Source organism: Furipterus horrens, unplaced genomic scaffold (genome assembly GCF_987537825.1).
Source record: "Furipterus horrens unplaced genomic scaffold, mFurHor1.1.pri manual_scaffold_4, whole genome shotgun sequence".
Taxonomy (NCBI): Eukaryota; Metazoa; Chordata; class Mammalia; order Chiroptera; family Furipteridae; genus Furipterus; species Furipterus horrens.
This window is the reverse complement of record NW_028327174.1, coordinates 36298345-36316083: the sequence shown is the minus strand read 5'-3', so window position 1 is coordinate 36316083 and position 17739 is coordinate 36298345. Positions and strand designations below refer to the sequence as shown.

The 17739-nt window shown below is 39.1% G+C and overlaps 1 protein-coding gene across 1 annotated transcript in view; it reads left to right on the top strand.

Annotated features, from left to right (window-relative positions):
• Nucleotides 1–17739, top strand: part of ITPR2 (inositol 1,4,5-trisphosphate receptor type 2) — a 438944-nt gene that overhangs the window by 194209 nt on the left and 226996 nt on the right. Inside the window, exons 29-32 of the mRNA XM_090272941.1 lie at nucleotides 2228–2350; nucleotides 2980–3180; nucleotides 5124–5375; nucleotides 8546–8671. Coding sequence (XP_090129067.1) covers nucleotides 2228–2350; nucleotides 2980–3180; nucleotides 5124–5375; nucleotides 8546–8671 — 702 coding nt within the window. The remainder of the gene's footprint in view (nucleotides 1–2227; nucleotides 2351–2979; nucleotides 3181–5123; nucleotides 5376–8545; nucleotides 8672–17739) is intronic.

Sequence of the window (17739 nt, the reverse complement as noted above, 5' to 3'; positions counted from 1 at the left end):
GTTTACTGAGTTTTAGTAACTGAAATGTTCAGAAGCAAAACAAACAAACAAACAAAACAAAACGGTAAGAGTTCAAAAGCAATATCAAATACAGTAGCACTGACCCTGATGTTCTTCTGTACTATTTAGCTTTTCAGTGGGAATTGGGTATTATGTCGCTGAAGCTCCTTTTATGTCTTTTAACTATTCTTGGATTACACAAGTAAGGAAATGTTAGTAGAATTTAAAATGAAAATTTCCTATTTTAAAATCAGGAGGGAGTTTCTGGAATTATTTATTATATGTCTTGTTAATTCATCCCATTTCAAATATGAGGAAATGTGCCTATTAATGATCTTAGGCTGATTGCTTTGTTATAGATGGCATGCACTATAGACTCTTAGATTAGGAAAAAGTTTAGATGGTTTCAGTGATACTGTTAAAAAACCACTTTTAAGAAGAGAACTTTTCAGTCTTTGTAAATTGTGAGACTTAAGTTTCTTAATGAGAGTCCTATAAGCAAAAGAGTATTATGGGGCTTTGGGAAATGGCAGTGAATGAGGAAAGGAACCTTGAGAGTAAATGTATTAACAGAGACCGGACTGGTGGTTGCCAGACGGAGGGGCGTTTGGGGACGGACTGGGTGAAAGTGGTGAAGGGATTGAGAAGTACGGATCTGCACTTGCAGAACAGTCAGGGGGATATAAACTACAGCATATGGGGCACAGTCAATCGTCGGCAGCCGTCCGTCTCGAGAGACGATGGTGTAGCTTCTTAAGAGTCTATCTGCACTGCCGAGAATGGCTGTGCAGTCCGACTCGGGAGTGACACGGTATCTGTCTCCTCCCGTGTTGAATTGACATCTTGCGATGACGCTGGAGTGTCCTCTCCAGTGAAGCTGAAGCTAAAGAGCCTGGGCAGGGTGATATGGAGGGTCTGCTGTTGCCCATGCAGCAGACCCCCCCTCTCTTCGCAGCTGAAGGGTCCAAGGGAAAGACGGAGTCAATACAGCTTGGCTTTAGGTGCGCCACAGGAGTTGCCGGTGTTGACTACAACGTCAAACCGCCTTAGGGACTCCGGCTCCGGATTTTCTGTCGGGGTTTACTCCCTTAGCCTTTCCCCTGAAGAGGTATGCCGCAAGGCAGCGGAGGTTTTTTTGAGTCAGAGTTTTCCTTCTCTGGGCACAGTCAATAATATTGCAGTAATTGTGTATGGGGCCAGGGGAGTACGGGAATGTTAGGCGGAATGCTTTGCAAGATATATGATTGTCTAACCACTATTCTGTACTCCTGAAACCAACACAAAATAATATCAAAAGTAAACTGTAATTAAAAAATAAAAATAAAAATGCAAGAGATACATACATACAAGAGTACATGTGTTCAGAAAGGGGGACAAAAAGAGGAAGGGGGAAAGGACAGGGGAAAAAGCAAAGCAAAGGAAAAGGAGGAGATGGAAATACGTAAAAGACAAAGTAAATAGCAGACGGAGGGGCGGATAGAGGGGAGAGGAGCGAAAGGAGATAAGGTCAGAAATACAGAGAGAGAGAGATTTAGAGGGTGGGGAATAGAGGAAGAGTAGGGACAAGAAAGAAGGTCGGACAGGGCAGGGGGACAAGGGAGCAGGAGCAGAGAGGAGTGGAAGAGGAGGGAGGAGGGGAAGAGGTGCGGGGCAGGCGTTGGGAAGGGGGAAGGTTGAGAAAGGGGGGAACTCAGAAGGTGGGGAAAGAGGAGAAACCACACAAAAAATCTAGGAAGATCAGGTACATAGAAATGCTGGGAAGGAGGGAAACTCCTAGAAAGAGGGGCAGTGAGAGGGATTGGAGGGTGCAGCAGGGAAGGGAGGACCAGGGAGAGTGCGAGGGCCAGAGAGGGAGGGAGGGAGGGAGGACTCAGGAGGTGGGAGGCAGACGTGGGAGAAAGGGGCAGCTACATACGCACAGTGATGGGAAAAGGCAGTGGGCAAGCAGGAAAACCGGGGAGAAGGAGCGGTGGACTCTACAGGGAAGGGGGGTCTGAAAGAGCGGAGCACAGCTGCTAACAGGAGGAGAAATCAACAACCGAGAAACATCCAGAAAATGGGGGGAGAGGTGTTCTATTGGGGTGATCAGGAGAGAAAGAGAAACAAAAAAGGCACAGAAAATGTGGAACATTAAACGGTGGCAGAGAGAAAAAGTGAATGTATTTTTGAGACTATTTTTGCCCTGGTATGTTTGCTCCTGATTCATGTGCCACTCTTGAACTTACAGAATGATGAAAAGATGAATGAAGTGATGAACCTAGCCCATACGTTTCTGCAGAATTTCTGTCGGGGAAATCCACAGAACCAAGTGCTCCTTCATAAACATCTGAACTTGTTTTTAACTCCTGGTGTAAGTGTTTTAGTGACTTCGAATATTTATAGTCAAGTGTCCGTCAGCTTTGTCTGAGCAGTGCTGATGAAGAGAATTTTATTAGTTTCTATCACCTCACTCTTTTTACTTGTAGAGGTTCTCTCCCCACAAGTGAGTATCTTTTATTTCCATTAAGGTAACATTTAAAGAAACTTGAAAAATTACACAAATTTTACCTGCAAATGAAGACTTCATATATACATATACATATATATTAATGTTAGGAAAAAGAACAAATTTTGCAATGCCGTGCATAAGATAAATGTGAAAAACTCAAAGGTAGAGTTCACAATGCTCAGTAAAATTTGGGTCAGCTGATACTAGGGAAGAGCTGACTTTGAATATCAGATAATTAAATTATCCTCAAGAATACTGTTGCCCACTCTTAGGATAATAAGCCCATTTTTCCAACTCACATCCTTTGTGAGCTCAGTTTTCTTTTAGTGGTGAATGATCTCATTGTATTTTGTTGAAGACTTGCACAGAAAACTTACTATGGTTTTTGTATAAAATGTAAAACTGATCACCAGCAGGGATGTTATTCTAAGTCCTGTAGAATGGAAAATTGGTCTTGTCAGGATTACAGGGGCGTGCTCCTCTCTGTTTAGCTCCTGGAAGCGGAGACCATGCGGCACATCTTCATGAACAATTACCACCTGTGCAATGAAATTAGCGAGCGAGTGGTGCAGCACTTCGTGCACTGCATCGAGACCCACGGCCGCCACGTGGAGTACCTGAGATTTTTGCAAACGATCGTAAAAGCAGATGGTAAATACGTGAAGAAATGCCAGGATATGGTAATGACAGAGGTATGTTCTTGGTTTGCATTTTATCAGCTTCTCACAAACAATATGCTCAAACAAATGTTTTCTGTATTTTAGAGTGAGGAAACAAACCCAACAACCTAGGTTTGGAAAATAATTTAATCATGACGGCATAAGTGCAAATCCGTGTCGCTTCTCTAGTTAAGTAACATAAGTTGATTTCATAATTTACTAAGAGCTTTTCTTTTTCTTAATGAACCTATATATTTTAAGTAATAGGTAAAATTCTACAAAATGTTATAGATTATTTAGAATGACAGTGACAAAATTTTACATTTTTAAGTTGTCAGTGTATTACAAAATGGATTAAATTTTGCTTTTCCAGTACCTTTGTTACTCAGTTCCTGAAATCTAGAATGGGTGTTCTCTGCTAATATTTGCAGAGGGCTTTGAAGGGAATTTAATTAATAGAAATTATTCATCAGTGATTTAATACACGTGAAAACTTAGCTATTTAGAGTAAATTAAATGTTTAAGAAAAACGAATGAAATACTTAATATATTTTGCCATTTTCATTGTGATGTTTGAAATTGAGTGAGATTTATGCATTAAGTTACTCCCTAGGAACCGAGTGAAATGTTGGAGAACTGACAGCTTTTTGAGCCCATTTGGATAAATCATTGCCCTGTGACCTAATGCTTATTTAAAGGCCTGTTTGGATTAAAACATCTTTCAACCATGGATACCAGACATTTATGTAGTAGATTATATTGTTTGGGGGGATTTTTCACAATTATATACTTAACTTTGGGGATGAGAGTAATATCTATATTGATATAAGATGAGTCCCTTCTCTCCCACAGAAGTCTTAAAATTAATCCAGCATAAAGTTTTGAATTTTTAATGTAAATTTTTGTTATTAAACATTTTAGGAAAATTTTAACTTATGAAATTTACCTTTTTATTTTCTATATTTACATTTTCATATTCTTCTTTGCCTAGAAGTGTGTGTGAATATGATTTTGTATTATGATTATCAAGGGAAGAATTATAATTGGAAAGCAGCAACTATTTAAGCCAGTTTGATGACACTTAGAAGTAAAGTATTCCTATGTATAAAGAAGTGTTTGTATCTTATATTGTGTGAAAATATAATACATATTTTGACATGTGTACATTCTTTTTCAACAAAACATCCAAAGTAAGCCAAATAATTCTTATTAATTTAAGTATGTTACTAGTTTAAATAAAACAAATATTATATAAGCTGTGGTGCCCACCAAAATATCTTACAGTGGGAATAGAAAATTGCTACTTATAATAGACAGGCAATAAGACAGTATGGATTTGGAGCAATAAAATTACCACCTACTGGAATTCTCCATTAAAATGATATAAACAAAATAGGGGAAAATATTATGTCCTAAATGTTTGTCTTTGCTCTCCCTCTTTCTCTCTCTTAAAGCCTTCCTTTTCTCTGTTTTTCTCTTCATCCTTTACTGATGCTCATGACACATGTAATTTCCAGATTGTTAGAGTTGCACTTGGCTGGATGTACTTGCTTACTTATTCCATTGCTATTGAAGTTGAGGGTATTTTATTCTGCTTTATTAAATTTACACTTTTGAGATTTCTTCTGCTTTCACAGTGGAGTCTTTTATTTGCAGTAGAGGGAAGTAACTTTATTTGACTATTTTGCAGGTTTTAATTCAGTGATGAACAATTTACTACCATGCATGTCATTTCCTTCTTGACCCCCTCCGCAGCGTCCATATCTCCCCTGCTGGTTTTGGTAGCATTTGTAACTAATCCCTTAGCGCCTGAGTAGAATCCTTTTACCACCCAGCCTTGGTATAGTTCTTCTTGTGCAGTATTATCTATGTTTTTGCAAAGAGATACACATGTCTCCGGATACAACAAGCCTTTGGCAGTAATTGCAAGGATGAATATCTGGACCGCTATGTAGACTCTTGTATTATCATTTCAGTTGATAAATGGGGGTGAAGATGTGTTGATATTTTACAACGATAGAGCATCGTTTCCCATCCTGCTCCATATGATGTGTTCAGAGAGAGACCGAGGGGATGAGAGCGGCCCCTTAGCCTACCACATCACCCTCGTGGAGTTGCTGGCAGCATGTACAGAAGGGAAGAACGTCTACACGGAAATCAAGTGCAATTCCCTTCTACCCCTGGATGACATAGTGAGGGTGGTGACGCATGATGACTGCATCCCTGAGGTAAGCCTGGCAAAGGCTTAGCAGCTGTAGAACTGTTAATAATTTTTAAAGTGCCTACGTGCTGGAAGTCCCTCTACTACTCCTTGTAATGAGATAATATATTTAGTCAAGGAGCTATGCTTAGGTATATGATTACTTGTTTAGTTCTATAAAAAAGTATGAAAGACAGTAAACCTTTTTAAAGTATAGTCATTGGAAGCTTCTGCTGGTGTCTCTGAATTGTAAATTTGGCCATGTGAACAAAATGGAAGATTTACTTGTAACTTCTAGTATATTCTTGAGAACAAAGAAGATGCTTCATAAATAATTCTCAGTCCTTGGTAAGGGAGGCTAAGATGGTACTGTAGGGTCCTCTCTTGGACTGTACAGGTTTAATCTGCTTTATGGAATAGATACATTGTTGGAAATATAGACACACATTTTGCTTTATTCACACATCATCTTATATCCTCTGTCCTAGTTTGACTCTGATAATAGGGAAAAAAACTCATTAGACACTGCTTGTCTGCCAACAGGTTAATGAGGTTTCCAGGAATATGCACTGTAATAATCTCTTTCTTTTCTACTGTTGTGGTGTATTGTTGCAAAGTTCATAAATGTGTGATACACTGAATATGCTATAAACACTAACCTTTTAAATCACAGTAACTTCAAAGGTGTCAGGTTAGGCTAACTTTCCTACTGCCAAGTAGTCCACGATCGTGATGGACTTGATAGTATATTTTTGTGGAATTATTGACACCTCAAACCAGGGGTTCTTCATGCTCTGATGGGTTTGAAATAAGATGGCAAAGAAAGGATGCACATGTCATGATTGCATCAAGGGTTCAGTCTTTACTGCAGGTCTTGCTTCTGCCCATGCTTCCTTCCACATGCACTTCTCTCTGATCACACCTCTCTTACCTCCTCCATTCAGCGTCTTCACTCCTCTTCTTCCTTCAGATCTTGATTCAAGCATTACTTCTTCAGGGAAGACATCACTGGCTTCCTGTGGGAGAGTTTATAATCTAAATTTTGGCATTTGAGTTTCATTAGTTAGTAAATATCTGTATCCCTCACTCTCTCCTCCAAGATTATAAGCCCGATGAGGTTCAGGTATAGAAACTCTGAGGTCTAGAAACAGTTAGGTCTGTTTCAGTTCACCACTGTATTGTTCTTGCCTGAGCTCACTCTTAATAAAGGTTTTGAATGAATGAACAGATGTTATACAATGAGTCAGAATCCTGGACCCATTACTTTTTAGCAGTGTGACTGGCTCCAAGAGGTTAGTAACCTTTTTAATCCTTCAATTTCCACAGTTTGAAACTGAAACAATTAGAGTATGGACCTGATTGGATTGTTGGAGGATTTAATTAAGATATTACACACAAAATGCTGAAGGGGTTTGATATGTAACAAACAATGAATAAATATTAGCTGCTGTGAAAATGATTATGATAATGCACTGAGTGGCTCCAATGTCTCCCTGCCTTGTGGTCAGTCCTTGACGCAGGTATCCTGTCACTGAAGGTTCATTTTAGACCTTAGTCCTGTAGAGATAAGTACTAAGGCCATGAAGATTGACCCTGTGTTACTTATGGTTCTAACTTGGGTTATGTGAATTCCCTGAAATTGTTTTCATGATTTCTTATATATATAAGGGTGGACCCAAAAAACTGGAATAAAAAAAATTTTGTATTTATTCTTACATGTTTAAACTTCAGTCACCTTCAAAGTACTCTCCATTTGATGCAATATACCTATCAAGATGTATTTCCATTGACTGCCCAAACAGTTTTTGAACTCATTGATTTTGATGCCTTTTAGTGCTCTGCCATTTTTTGTTTTACTTATTCCACATTGGCAAACATTTCCCCTTGAGGACTGTTTTCATTTGGGAAACAAACAAACAAACAAAAAGTCATTTGGGCTGAGATTAGGTGAATAGGGATGGTGTGGCACTGGGGACATGACGTTTTTGGTCTAAAACTGCTGAACACTCAGTGTGGTGTGGGCAGATGCACTCATAAATCACCTATCATGAAATGGGCAAATGCATTTAAAGTCTTCAAAAACAATTCACTGAAGTTGAAGGCAGCCTCTCACAACAACACCAGCTGATACACATGGGTTCCTAGAACACTAACCTAGCAGAGGAAGCCTGTGCTACAAGAAACTGGCTCTCTAGAAGATAACTCCATTTTTTGGGGGGGGGTCCCCCATATATATTTTTTCTGGGGATATTTATTACAGCAATCATATTTTCAATAAAAAGAAAGAATGAAAAGAAAAAAATAAAAAACAGAAAACTACTTCCCTACACATTTAAAAATGGTACATGTCAGTGAGACTCATCCTAGTCATTTATGAAGAATTTTGCTAAATCTGGAAATTTTAATACATCTTAATACAATTTTTTTTGGTAAACTCTGAACCTGTTTTTTCTCAGCAATAGTGATTTAAATATTTTTGAATGACAGTAAAATATTATTTAGTCCACACATTTAAACATTATATTAGAACTCTTGGTTGCAAGTGACAGAAAGCTAACTTAAACTAGTTTAAATTTAAAAACACAGGAATTTTGTTGATTCCTCTATTTGGGAATTTGAAGGATAGATGTTCAGATGGATTAAGAGGTTCAAAGAATGTCACAATTCTTTCCATCTCTTGTTCCCTTTTTCTTTGTGATTTTGCCTTATTCTGTTCTTCTGAGCATACTTTTCCTCCACACCCTGCAGAAGATGGTTTCTTGGGGTTCACTTTTACCTTCTCTCACTTTAGCAATGAGGTAGTGGAGTGGGGGAAAGAGAAGGAGAGAGGGAGAATATGGCAGAGACATAGAGAGCAGGGGAGGGGAAGGGAGCGGAAAGAACAGAAAGAGGGGAGAGAGGGAAAGGGAGCAGTTTTGACTCCTAGCGTCTCAAATAGACTTGGTTTAAGTGAAGTACACATTCTCACACCAGCCTCTGGGCCCAAGAGAATGGAGTATGAGTTCACGTGCTTACCCTGGGTGAGAGGATGGAGTGTCTTAGTAAAAGAAGGGAGGTGGGAATGCTTTCCGGACAGACACAAAACGTGCTCTAATCTACTCTGGGAACTAACACAAATTTTATTTAAGTTTTATAATTGAGATCTGAAAATGAATAATGAAGAAAACTCACTTTCTTTTGTATTTGAATCTTGTACAGGTTAAAATTGCTTATGTGAATTTTGTTAATCATTGTTATGTTGACACTGAAGTGGAAATGAAAGAAATTTACACAAGTAACCACATCTGGAAATTATTTGAGAACTTCTTGGTGGATATGGCAAGGGTAAGTTACACTTTGACTATTAAATAGTACTTCATGTTCAGTAAAGTTGTCAAGATATATGTACACATATATATGTATATATATATATACACTAAACAGTATCTCTGTACATACACACATGTACACACTAAACAGTATCAAGCATCTGGATGAAAAACTGGAATTAAACCAACTTCTTTTTTTTTTTTTTTTGGATATAATCCATTTTATTAAAAAAGTAGTGAATGACTTTCGCAAGATAATGACTGAGATTTTTGTACACAAAAATCCTAGTACAGTGTAGATAGCAACAAAGTGTTCATTTTTACTTTTACAATTGACTATATTGGTTTGTTATTAATGGGATTTTAGTGCCTTTTTACATTGGTTAGAGAAGGCATTTGCCGATATCAACTGGTGGTCAGCCTCTTGTCATGAATGAAATTACAACTTGTAGATGGAAAAGATCTCAAGAGGTTTTGACTACTGCTTTTGGCACAGAGCTACTGGAGCAGACTGCTCAGGACTTAGCGTTGCTCCCTGTTGCTTATTCGAGTCTTTAGAAGTGTTCTCCAGTCATTGAATACCTGGTATTTTTACTCACGTCAGTCAAAATACACTTTTTTACTTTGAGTCCATTTCCTCTTGTTTGGCGTTTGGGTGGGGTGGGGGGCGGTTGTTGAGGAGAACATGTGGAGCTAATTGGCATTTTTAGATACTGTCTAGCATATGTTTTGCTTCATTAATATTGACTAGATGACTGAATGAATGAAGAAAGGAAGAAATCGTTTTTATAGATTGCCTTTAATTTTAGTTAGTACATGCTGAATTGCCATTATTTTCAGGGTCTATTATTTGAGGGTTTTTTTTTTTTTAAATCTTCTCTGGGTTTCTCTTTAAAGTTAAGGGACATAATGTTGAAATAAGAGTTTCACCAATAGAAGATAGTGGGTAGATAACTCCTTAGACCCACTATGATGGCCTATTCCAGTCCCCTGGTTGCCTGCTTACCTGAGTGCTGGTAGATGTAAGCAGGCCTCACATAGATGTATTTGGAGAAGATGGGTTAGTGAGGCCCACATTTTATGAGAATGAATGCTGATTGTTGTCCGTTAGTTCACTGCTTCCCTACAATTCTTTCTAGAAGGAGGGAAGACAAAGGGGATATAATAAAACATCAACCGCAGATCCGTTCATCCAAGAGTAGTCTTGGATAATAACATAACTCATGTATTATTCCAGTCCAAGAACTAAATTTTGAGGCTTGCAGGTGAAATACGCATATTTTACCTTTGGTGTGGTGTAGTATGAGTGAGATCCGCTATGTTCGAGTGTGTGCAGGGACAGTTCCTGTACGACTCCATTTCTATAGACCTAAAGGCACTCAGTGCCTTTCTCAGGGAAGCCTGCAGGTGTGGAGAAATCATCCTGTTCTACACAGGATTTACATACCACCCCTAATTGCCACCCCATCCCCACCTGTGCTGTGACCTTATGAAAATCCTTGTGCCTGATTGGCCACAAGTATCTCCAGAGACCTTGAAGTAAAGGGTGGTTTATATGTTGATGACAGCTTTAAAAAAAATGTCCGTACGTGCAGGGAGACAGTAAAGAGATTATAGACCGATTGGCAGAGTTGCACAGTGCTGTGGACTAAAGGTAAGCTTGAAAATCACCAGGGTCACATTCTAGGCATCATGAGCTGCAAAGCTAAAATGATTTTTTATTTTTTAAACCAAAGAAAGCGGATGACAGCTGCCACTGATTATGCTACCTTTGAAACACTTTCAGTTGATGTGTTCTTAAGGCTAAAGTATATGTATTATTTTTTTTATGTTGAAATAACTTTCTTTTTTATTATACTCTATTGATTATGCTATTACAGTTGTCCTGATTTCTACTCCATTTCCTATACTGTACTTTACATCCCCATGGCTATTCTGTAACTCCCTGTTTGTACTTAATCCCCTCACCTCTTCACCCATTCCCCACACCCCCTCCTTTCTGGCAACCATCAAAATGCTCTCTGTATCCATGATTCTGTCTCTGTTTTTGTTTGCTTAGTTTGTTTTTTAGATTCAATTGTTGATGGAGTTGTATTTTTGCCATTTTATTGTTCATAGTTTTGATCTTCTTTTTCTTAAATAAGTCCCTTTAACATTTCATATAATAATGGTTTGGTAATGATGAGCTCCTTTAGTTTTTTCTTGTCTGGGAAGCTCTTTATGTGCCCTTTGATTCTAAATGATAGCTTTGCTGGGTAGAGCCATCTTGGCTATAGGTTCCTGCTTTTCATGACTGAATATTTCTTGCCAATCCCTTCTTGCCTGCAAAGCTTCTTTTGAGAAATCAGCTAACAGTCTTATGGGAACTCCCCTGTAGGTCACCAACTTTTCTCTTGTTGCTTTTAAGATTCACTCTTTATCTTTAACCTTTGGCATTTTACTCATGATGTTTCTTAGAGTGGGCCTCTTTGTATCCATCTTGTTTGGGACTCTCTGTGCTTCCTGACCTTGCATGTCCATTTCCTTCACCAAACCAGGGAAGTTTTCTTTCATTATTTTTTCAGATAGATTTCCAATTTCTTGCTCTTTCTCTTCTCCTTCTGGCACCCTATGATGTGAATGTTATGCTTCTTGAAGTTGTCCCAGAGACTGCTTATACTATCCTCACATTTTTGGATTCTTTTTTGTTCTTCTTGTTCTGATTGGTTATTTTGCTTCCTTATGTTTCAAATCATTGATTTGAGTCTTTGCTTCATCTATTCTAGTCTTGTTTCCCTGTAGATTGTTTTTTATTTTGATTAGTGAATCCTTTGTTTCTAACTGGATCTTTTTTATGCTGCTGAATTCCTCACTAAGTTCCTTAAACATTGTTATAACCAGTGTTTTGAACTCTGCATTTGATGGATTGCTTATCCCCATTTTGTTTAGCATTTTTTCTGAAGTTTTGATTTGTTCTTTCATTGGGCCATATTTCTTTGTCTTGTCATTTTCGCAGTCTCCCTATGTTTGTTTCTATATATTAAATAAGCTGATATGACTCCATGTATTGGTAGTGTGGCCTAATGTAGTAGGTAGGTGTCCTGTAGAGTCCACTGGCACAGCCACCCCGATCACCCAAGCTGGGTACTTCCTGTGTGCCCTTCGTGTGGGCTGAGTACATCCTCCTCTTGTAGTTGAGCTTTGGTGGCTGTTGGCAGATCAATGGGAGGGATTTACCAAGGCCAGTCAGCTGCGAAGACTGGCTGTGACCACTGACCACCAACCTCCACCCTCTGTGGAGGATCAGCTGTGCAGGGGCAGGGTGGTGGTGCTCCAATGTGGTCTGTAGCTGTACACTGGGGGTGCAAGCCCTGGGGTTTCCTGGGTGGTGCAGGCCAAGATCAGCCCCCACCTGTGTTTTGTCTGAGGCCACCTTGCCTGAGCTATAAAGCAATCTGAGGTGGCTGCTACTTGTGCTGGGCTTGGAGATTCCCAGGCGAAGCCAAGCTGTGAATCTAAGCTGGCTGCTGCTAGGGCCAGGCCTGGGGCTCACTGAGGCTACCTATTGCTCATTTGAGAGGATTTAGGAAGTCGTGCAGTATCTGCCAAGACCAGCCATTCATATGGAAAAGAAGCTTGGGTGGGCCTGTAAGCTGGGTGGGGTGGAGTCTCAGGGAATCTTTAAGGCAGGTCAAACAGTGTTAGCTGGTTTGATAGTCTCAGATATGACACCAGCTTGTAGTCTCTGTGGCTCTGTGGGGGGAGCTATTAGAAAAGGGACAATAGCCTCTGCTCACCTTGATGCCAGAGACTTCAGTTTCTCCCAGTATGCCACTGGTGCCTTTCAGGCTGCTACCTTGGTGCTGGAGCTCAGAGGTAGTGAGTCTGAGTAGGTCTATGTGTGGGTCTTTAAGGAACTGCTTGGGACCTCAGAAGTTTCTTCCACTGACTCAATTCCTGCTGGTTTTTTTGCAGCCAGAGTTATGGGGACTTATCTTCCTGCCACTGGAACCCTTGGTTGGGGGTCTGGTGTGGGGCTAGGGCTCCTCACTCCCAAGATATCCCTTCCAAATTTTTATCTGCCACAGATGGAAATGGAACCAGCCCATTCTGTGCCTGTACCCCTCCTACCAGTCTGGATAGATGTGATTTCTTTAATTCCATAGTTGTCAGACTTCCATTCAGCTCGATTTCTGATGGTTCTGAGTGATGATTGTTCTATATTTTAGTTGTAATTTTGTTGTGGTTGCACAAAGAGGGGAGCCATGTCTGCCTATTTTGCCATCTTGACCAGAAGTCTGTGTTATTTTTCTAAGAAAATATATGCATGTGGGAAGGAGTTGTATTTTCACTGTTCTAAGCAGACAATGTGTATTGTATAAAGACTCTGGGGGAACTTCAGGATCTTTCTAGTGTATTCACTCATATGTCTAACCATGACAGCTCAGTTGTACTGTAAACAGTTTTCTTTCCATCTTGTTTCCCTCTTATTTATATTTTAAAAGCAGCAGCTCTCTTATATCCTTACCAAGAATGGCCAGGAATCAGCCTTTCTATTTCAGGGAAGGGGGAGAAAACCCAACTTTTCTATACCTAGGATTTGTCTTTCTTCCCTTGAAGAATGATTAAGGAGCTACTACACACTTTCTAATTCAAATATAAAAATGTGGTTAGATAAATAGCATGTGGCCTTCTAGGCAAATTTTTAGCAGTAGAGCAGTAGTTCTCAAACTCAAGTGGTTCTCAAGTATCAAAATTATCTGGAGAATTTGTCAAAACACTATTGCTGCCCCCCCCACCCCCCCCCCCCGAGTTTCTGATTCAGTGGTTGTGAGACTTTGCATTGTTAGCAAGTTCCCAGGTGATGCTGAAGCTGCTAATCCAGGGACTGTACTTCGCAAATCTTTACAGTAGAGCATGGTAGTTAAGAGTAGGCTTTTTAGAGGTATTAGCCAGAGCAGAACTTAAATCCAGATTTTGCCTCTTACTAGCTCAGTTTCCTTGGGCAAGGAACTTAGTCCTCTGAGTCTGAGTTTCCTTATTTGTAAGATGAATACAATAATAACACATTTCTTATAGGGTTACTGAGAGGATTCAATGAGATATTGCATAGTATATGCTGGGTACTTGGTAAGAGAACCAGTAACATTTATTTTCTCCATATCATAGTAATATCACTGGTAATGTTATAAGGTTCTACTAGCCTTTAAAGCAGTTTCAGAAAGCTTCCCCAAGACCTATACCAAATAATAATGTTGAGTATAACCAAAAGGGAGTCCATCCACCATAGGCAAGAGCCAGAAACCAGATCCATGAAGGTGGAGAAGCACAGTGGTGACTTAACACAGAGATGGACTAAATTCACATGTTACAACAAAGGTGAAATCCTGGAAAAACTGATTTACATCAGTGAGACATGATTAAGGTAATCCTGAGGAGATGCGTTTGGTAAATTAGACCTAAAGAATTATAGGATCTCGATCTTGGAAGAAACTGGAAGTCATATAGTTTTTAGCACATGCCTGTATGTGTTTCCATTAAGGGTGAGTTCACTATTTTTTGAGACAACTGGTTTCATTATTGCACAGATTTAATTTTTAAAAGCTCTTATATTGAGCCAATATTTTTAATGTAGTATAATAATTACCTATTTCTCCTTATGCAGCAACTTGGAATGGTTCAGTTCAGCAAAGTGTATGTGTTTACTATAAGCAACATATTCTCCTCACTTGTGATTGACTTTGAAATGATAAAATTGTACAATTTAAAGGAAATTAAGATCATTTAGGTTGACCTTAGACTGTACCTGAGTTGTGGAGAGATTATTTACTAGTCAGGGGTGACTTGTCGAGCTGTAACAGGGCTGGGAAGTCTCCTACAGCCTAATCCAGTGCTTTTCCCACAATAGCTTCTCAGATGCATGAAGACAGCGCTCGTGTCTCATCTGTTTCTCCATGGCTCCCATGATTCCTCTTCTGATACAGTTTCCGGGCTTGTTATTGTTTTCAATACACTTTTGGGCTCTCTCTAATTTCTCTCTCTCTTTTTTTAAAGTATACCACTTGGGATGGAACCCAGTGCTTCAGGCAGGGTCTGCCAACATGAGGGAGATTATTGTTTTAGTGAAATTTGGTGAATAATCTTATTTAATACGCACATAAAGTACTAATAGGTAGTAACACTCTTGCCGCCTTCTACCTTTCTTTAATTTCTTTGGAGTCAGCACTACCAGGTTTTGTTTTGTTTTTCTCTTGAGTAAAGCTCTCTATTAAGCTATTAAGTCACCTTAACTTTCTTTCTTTTTTGTACCCTCTTTACTTTTATCTTGTTAAGACCCATGTAAGAAAATCTTTCTGGAAGACTTTTTAATAAACTGGTGATAGATTGTGTCTCACACATAGTCCATTCTGATTTCCTGACAGAGACTACATCCATGTCCTGTAAATACTCCAGACTTAGGCAGGCAGCAAAGCCATTAGATGTGTGAAAAGTTGTTCCACTGTCTTTTGAGCACTTAATGACAGCCCACTTTGATCTATGTTCCAATGCAGATAAAATTGGTGTTTACAGGGCAGAAATGCTTTCCTTTGCCTTTCTAACTGATTGTTTTTGCGGGGTCAGGGGATTTGAGTCACGATGAGGAAGCCCATAGAGGGAGGTGGGCTGTGGTTAATGTTAGTCTCAAGACTGTATTTTTTCTTTTGAAGATGCTTCCAATTTTCTATCAATTTCATGATTCTATAATGGCCAATAGTGCTCTAAGTGATATATGGGCAGAATGAAATTAGACCAAGGAATAACTTAGACGTACACCTGACACTGTGTCATGTCATTGTCCCATCAATCACTGTTTAACAGGATACATCAGAGTATTTTATTTTCAAGTAGATCACTTGAGCCATTCTTTCTCTTTACTTAGCTTACCAAATCATAGGAAGTAGGAGGAAAGACAAAATTTATATGTAGTACTTTGAAAGTCACTTTCCAAGGTCTTTAATTTGATAGTATTGAATTAGTTTTCTTTGACCAGTGGTTTGCTTCTATAATTTTCTTGACTTTCTTAAGTGGAACAAGCCGTTGAAAAGTCTCACTTTAAAGGTTTTTTATTTATTTATTTATTTTTTTATGGTCTTATTAGTTAGCAATGCAGGGAAGTGAAGGGCATAAAATATTCTATAAAGCTTATTCTTGGTGTAGCACCTTGCCCTCAGGAGTAAGTCTGGTTTTCTCCTCAACTTTCATGCTGAATTATAATGATGGTGCCCACATGCTATGAACACTTTTTGACTATTCTCGATTGGTGATTGGTTGGTACCTGTCCTGAATCATACTTCCTGCTCTTCAAATCATTGACAATAATTATCGTAGTTGATCAGTTCCCTCTTGAAACACTTTTTCAGTTGGCCCCCTGGGATATTAGTCCTCCCACCTCATTGGCCACTCCTCTGTTTGCTGTTTCCTCTGAATCTTTCCAGCTTCAAACGTTGGAATGTGCCGGGCTCAGATCTTAGACTTGCTCCCTTCTGTGTCTACAGTCATTTGCTTGCTGATCTTATCCACTCTCCCAGCTGTGATACCAGGCTCATTGAAGCTTGGACCCTTCTGTGATCTCCATTCTCACATATCCAACTGCCCACATGATGTCATCACTTGGCTATCTAGTAGTCTCAAACTCTTTTCTTTTTACTTTTTTTTTATTCTCATTTATTTTATAACAGTTGTCCCAATTTTTCCCCCTTTGCCCTCCTTTGCTCATCCACCCCTTGCTCTCATAGTCAGTTTCCACACTGTTGTCCATTCCATATCTGTGGGTCATTCATACAAGTTATTTGACTAATCCCTTCCCCTTCTTTCTACCATTCCCCTCTCCCCTTTCTTTTGGCAGCTGTTAGTCTGTTCCCTGTTTCCATATCTCTGGTTCTATTTTGCTCATTAATTTATTTTGTTCATTAGATTCCTCTTATAAGTGAGATCATATGGTGTTTGACTTTTACCAACTGGTTTATTTCACTTGGCATAATAGTCTCCAGTTCCATCCCTGCTGTAGGCAAAGGGTAGGAATTCTTTCTTTTTTTCTTTGTGTTGCATAGTATTCCATTGTGTAAATGTACCACAGTTTTTTAATCCATTCATCTACTGATGGGCACTTAGGCTGTTTCCAACACGGCTACTGTAGATAGCACTGCTATGAACATGGGTGCATAAGTCCTTTTGAATTGGTGTTTCGGGATTCTAAGTGCATATTCCCAGCAGTGGAATCGCTAGGTCAAAAGGTAGTTCCATTTTTAGTTTTTTGAGGAAATTTCATACTGCTTTCCACAGTAGCTGCACTCGTCTGCATTCCCACCAACAGTGCACTAGGGTTCCCTTTTCTCCACATTCTCACCAGAACTTGTTGATTTATTAATGATAGTAATTCTGACAGGTTGTGAGGTGGTATCTCATTGTGGTTTTAATTTGCATCTCTCTGATTGTTGGTGATGTTGAGCGTTTTTTCATATGTTGATGGGCCCTCTGTATGTCCTCCTTTAAGAAGTGTCTGTTTAGGTCCTTTGCCCATTTTTTAATTGGATTGTTTGTGTTCCTGGTGTTGAGTTGTGTGAGTTCCTTATCTCTTTTGGAGATTAAATCCTTGTCGGATGTATCATTAGCAAATATGTTCTCCCATACAATTGGGTCCCTTTTTATTTTGATAATGGTTTCTTTAGCTGTGCAAAAGCTTTTTAACTCGATGTAGTCCCATTTGTTTATTTTTTCCTTTATTTCCCTTGCCTTAGGAGATATATCAGCAAAATATTGCTGTGTGGGATATCTGAAATTTTCCTGCCTATCTTTTCTGCTAGGACTTTTATGGTTTCATGATTTGCATTTAAGTCTTCTTTCCATTTTGAGTTTATTCTGGTTTATGGTGTAAGTTGGTTGTCTAGTTTCATTTTTTTGCACATCTCTGTCCAGTTCTCCTAGCACCATTTGTTGAAGAGGCTATTTTTACTCCATTTTATACTCCTGTCCCCTTTGTCAAATATTAATTGACCATAGAGACTTAGATTTATTTCTGGGCTCTATTCTGTATCATTGATCTATGTGTCTGTTCTTAGGCCAATA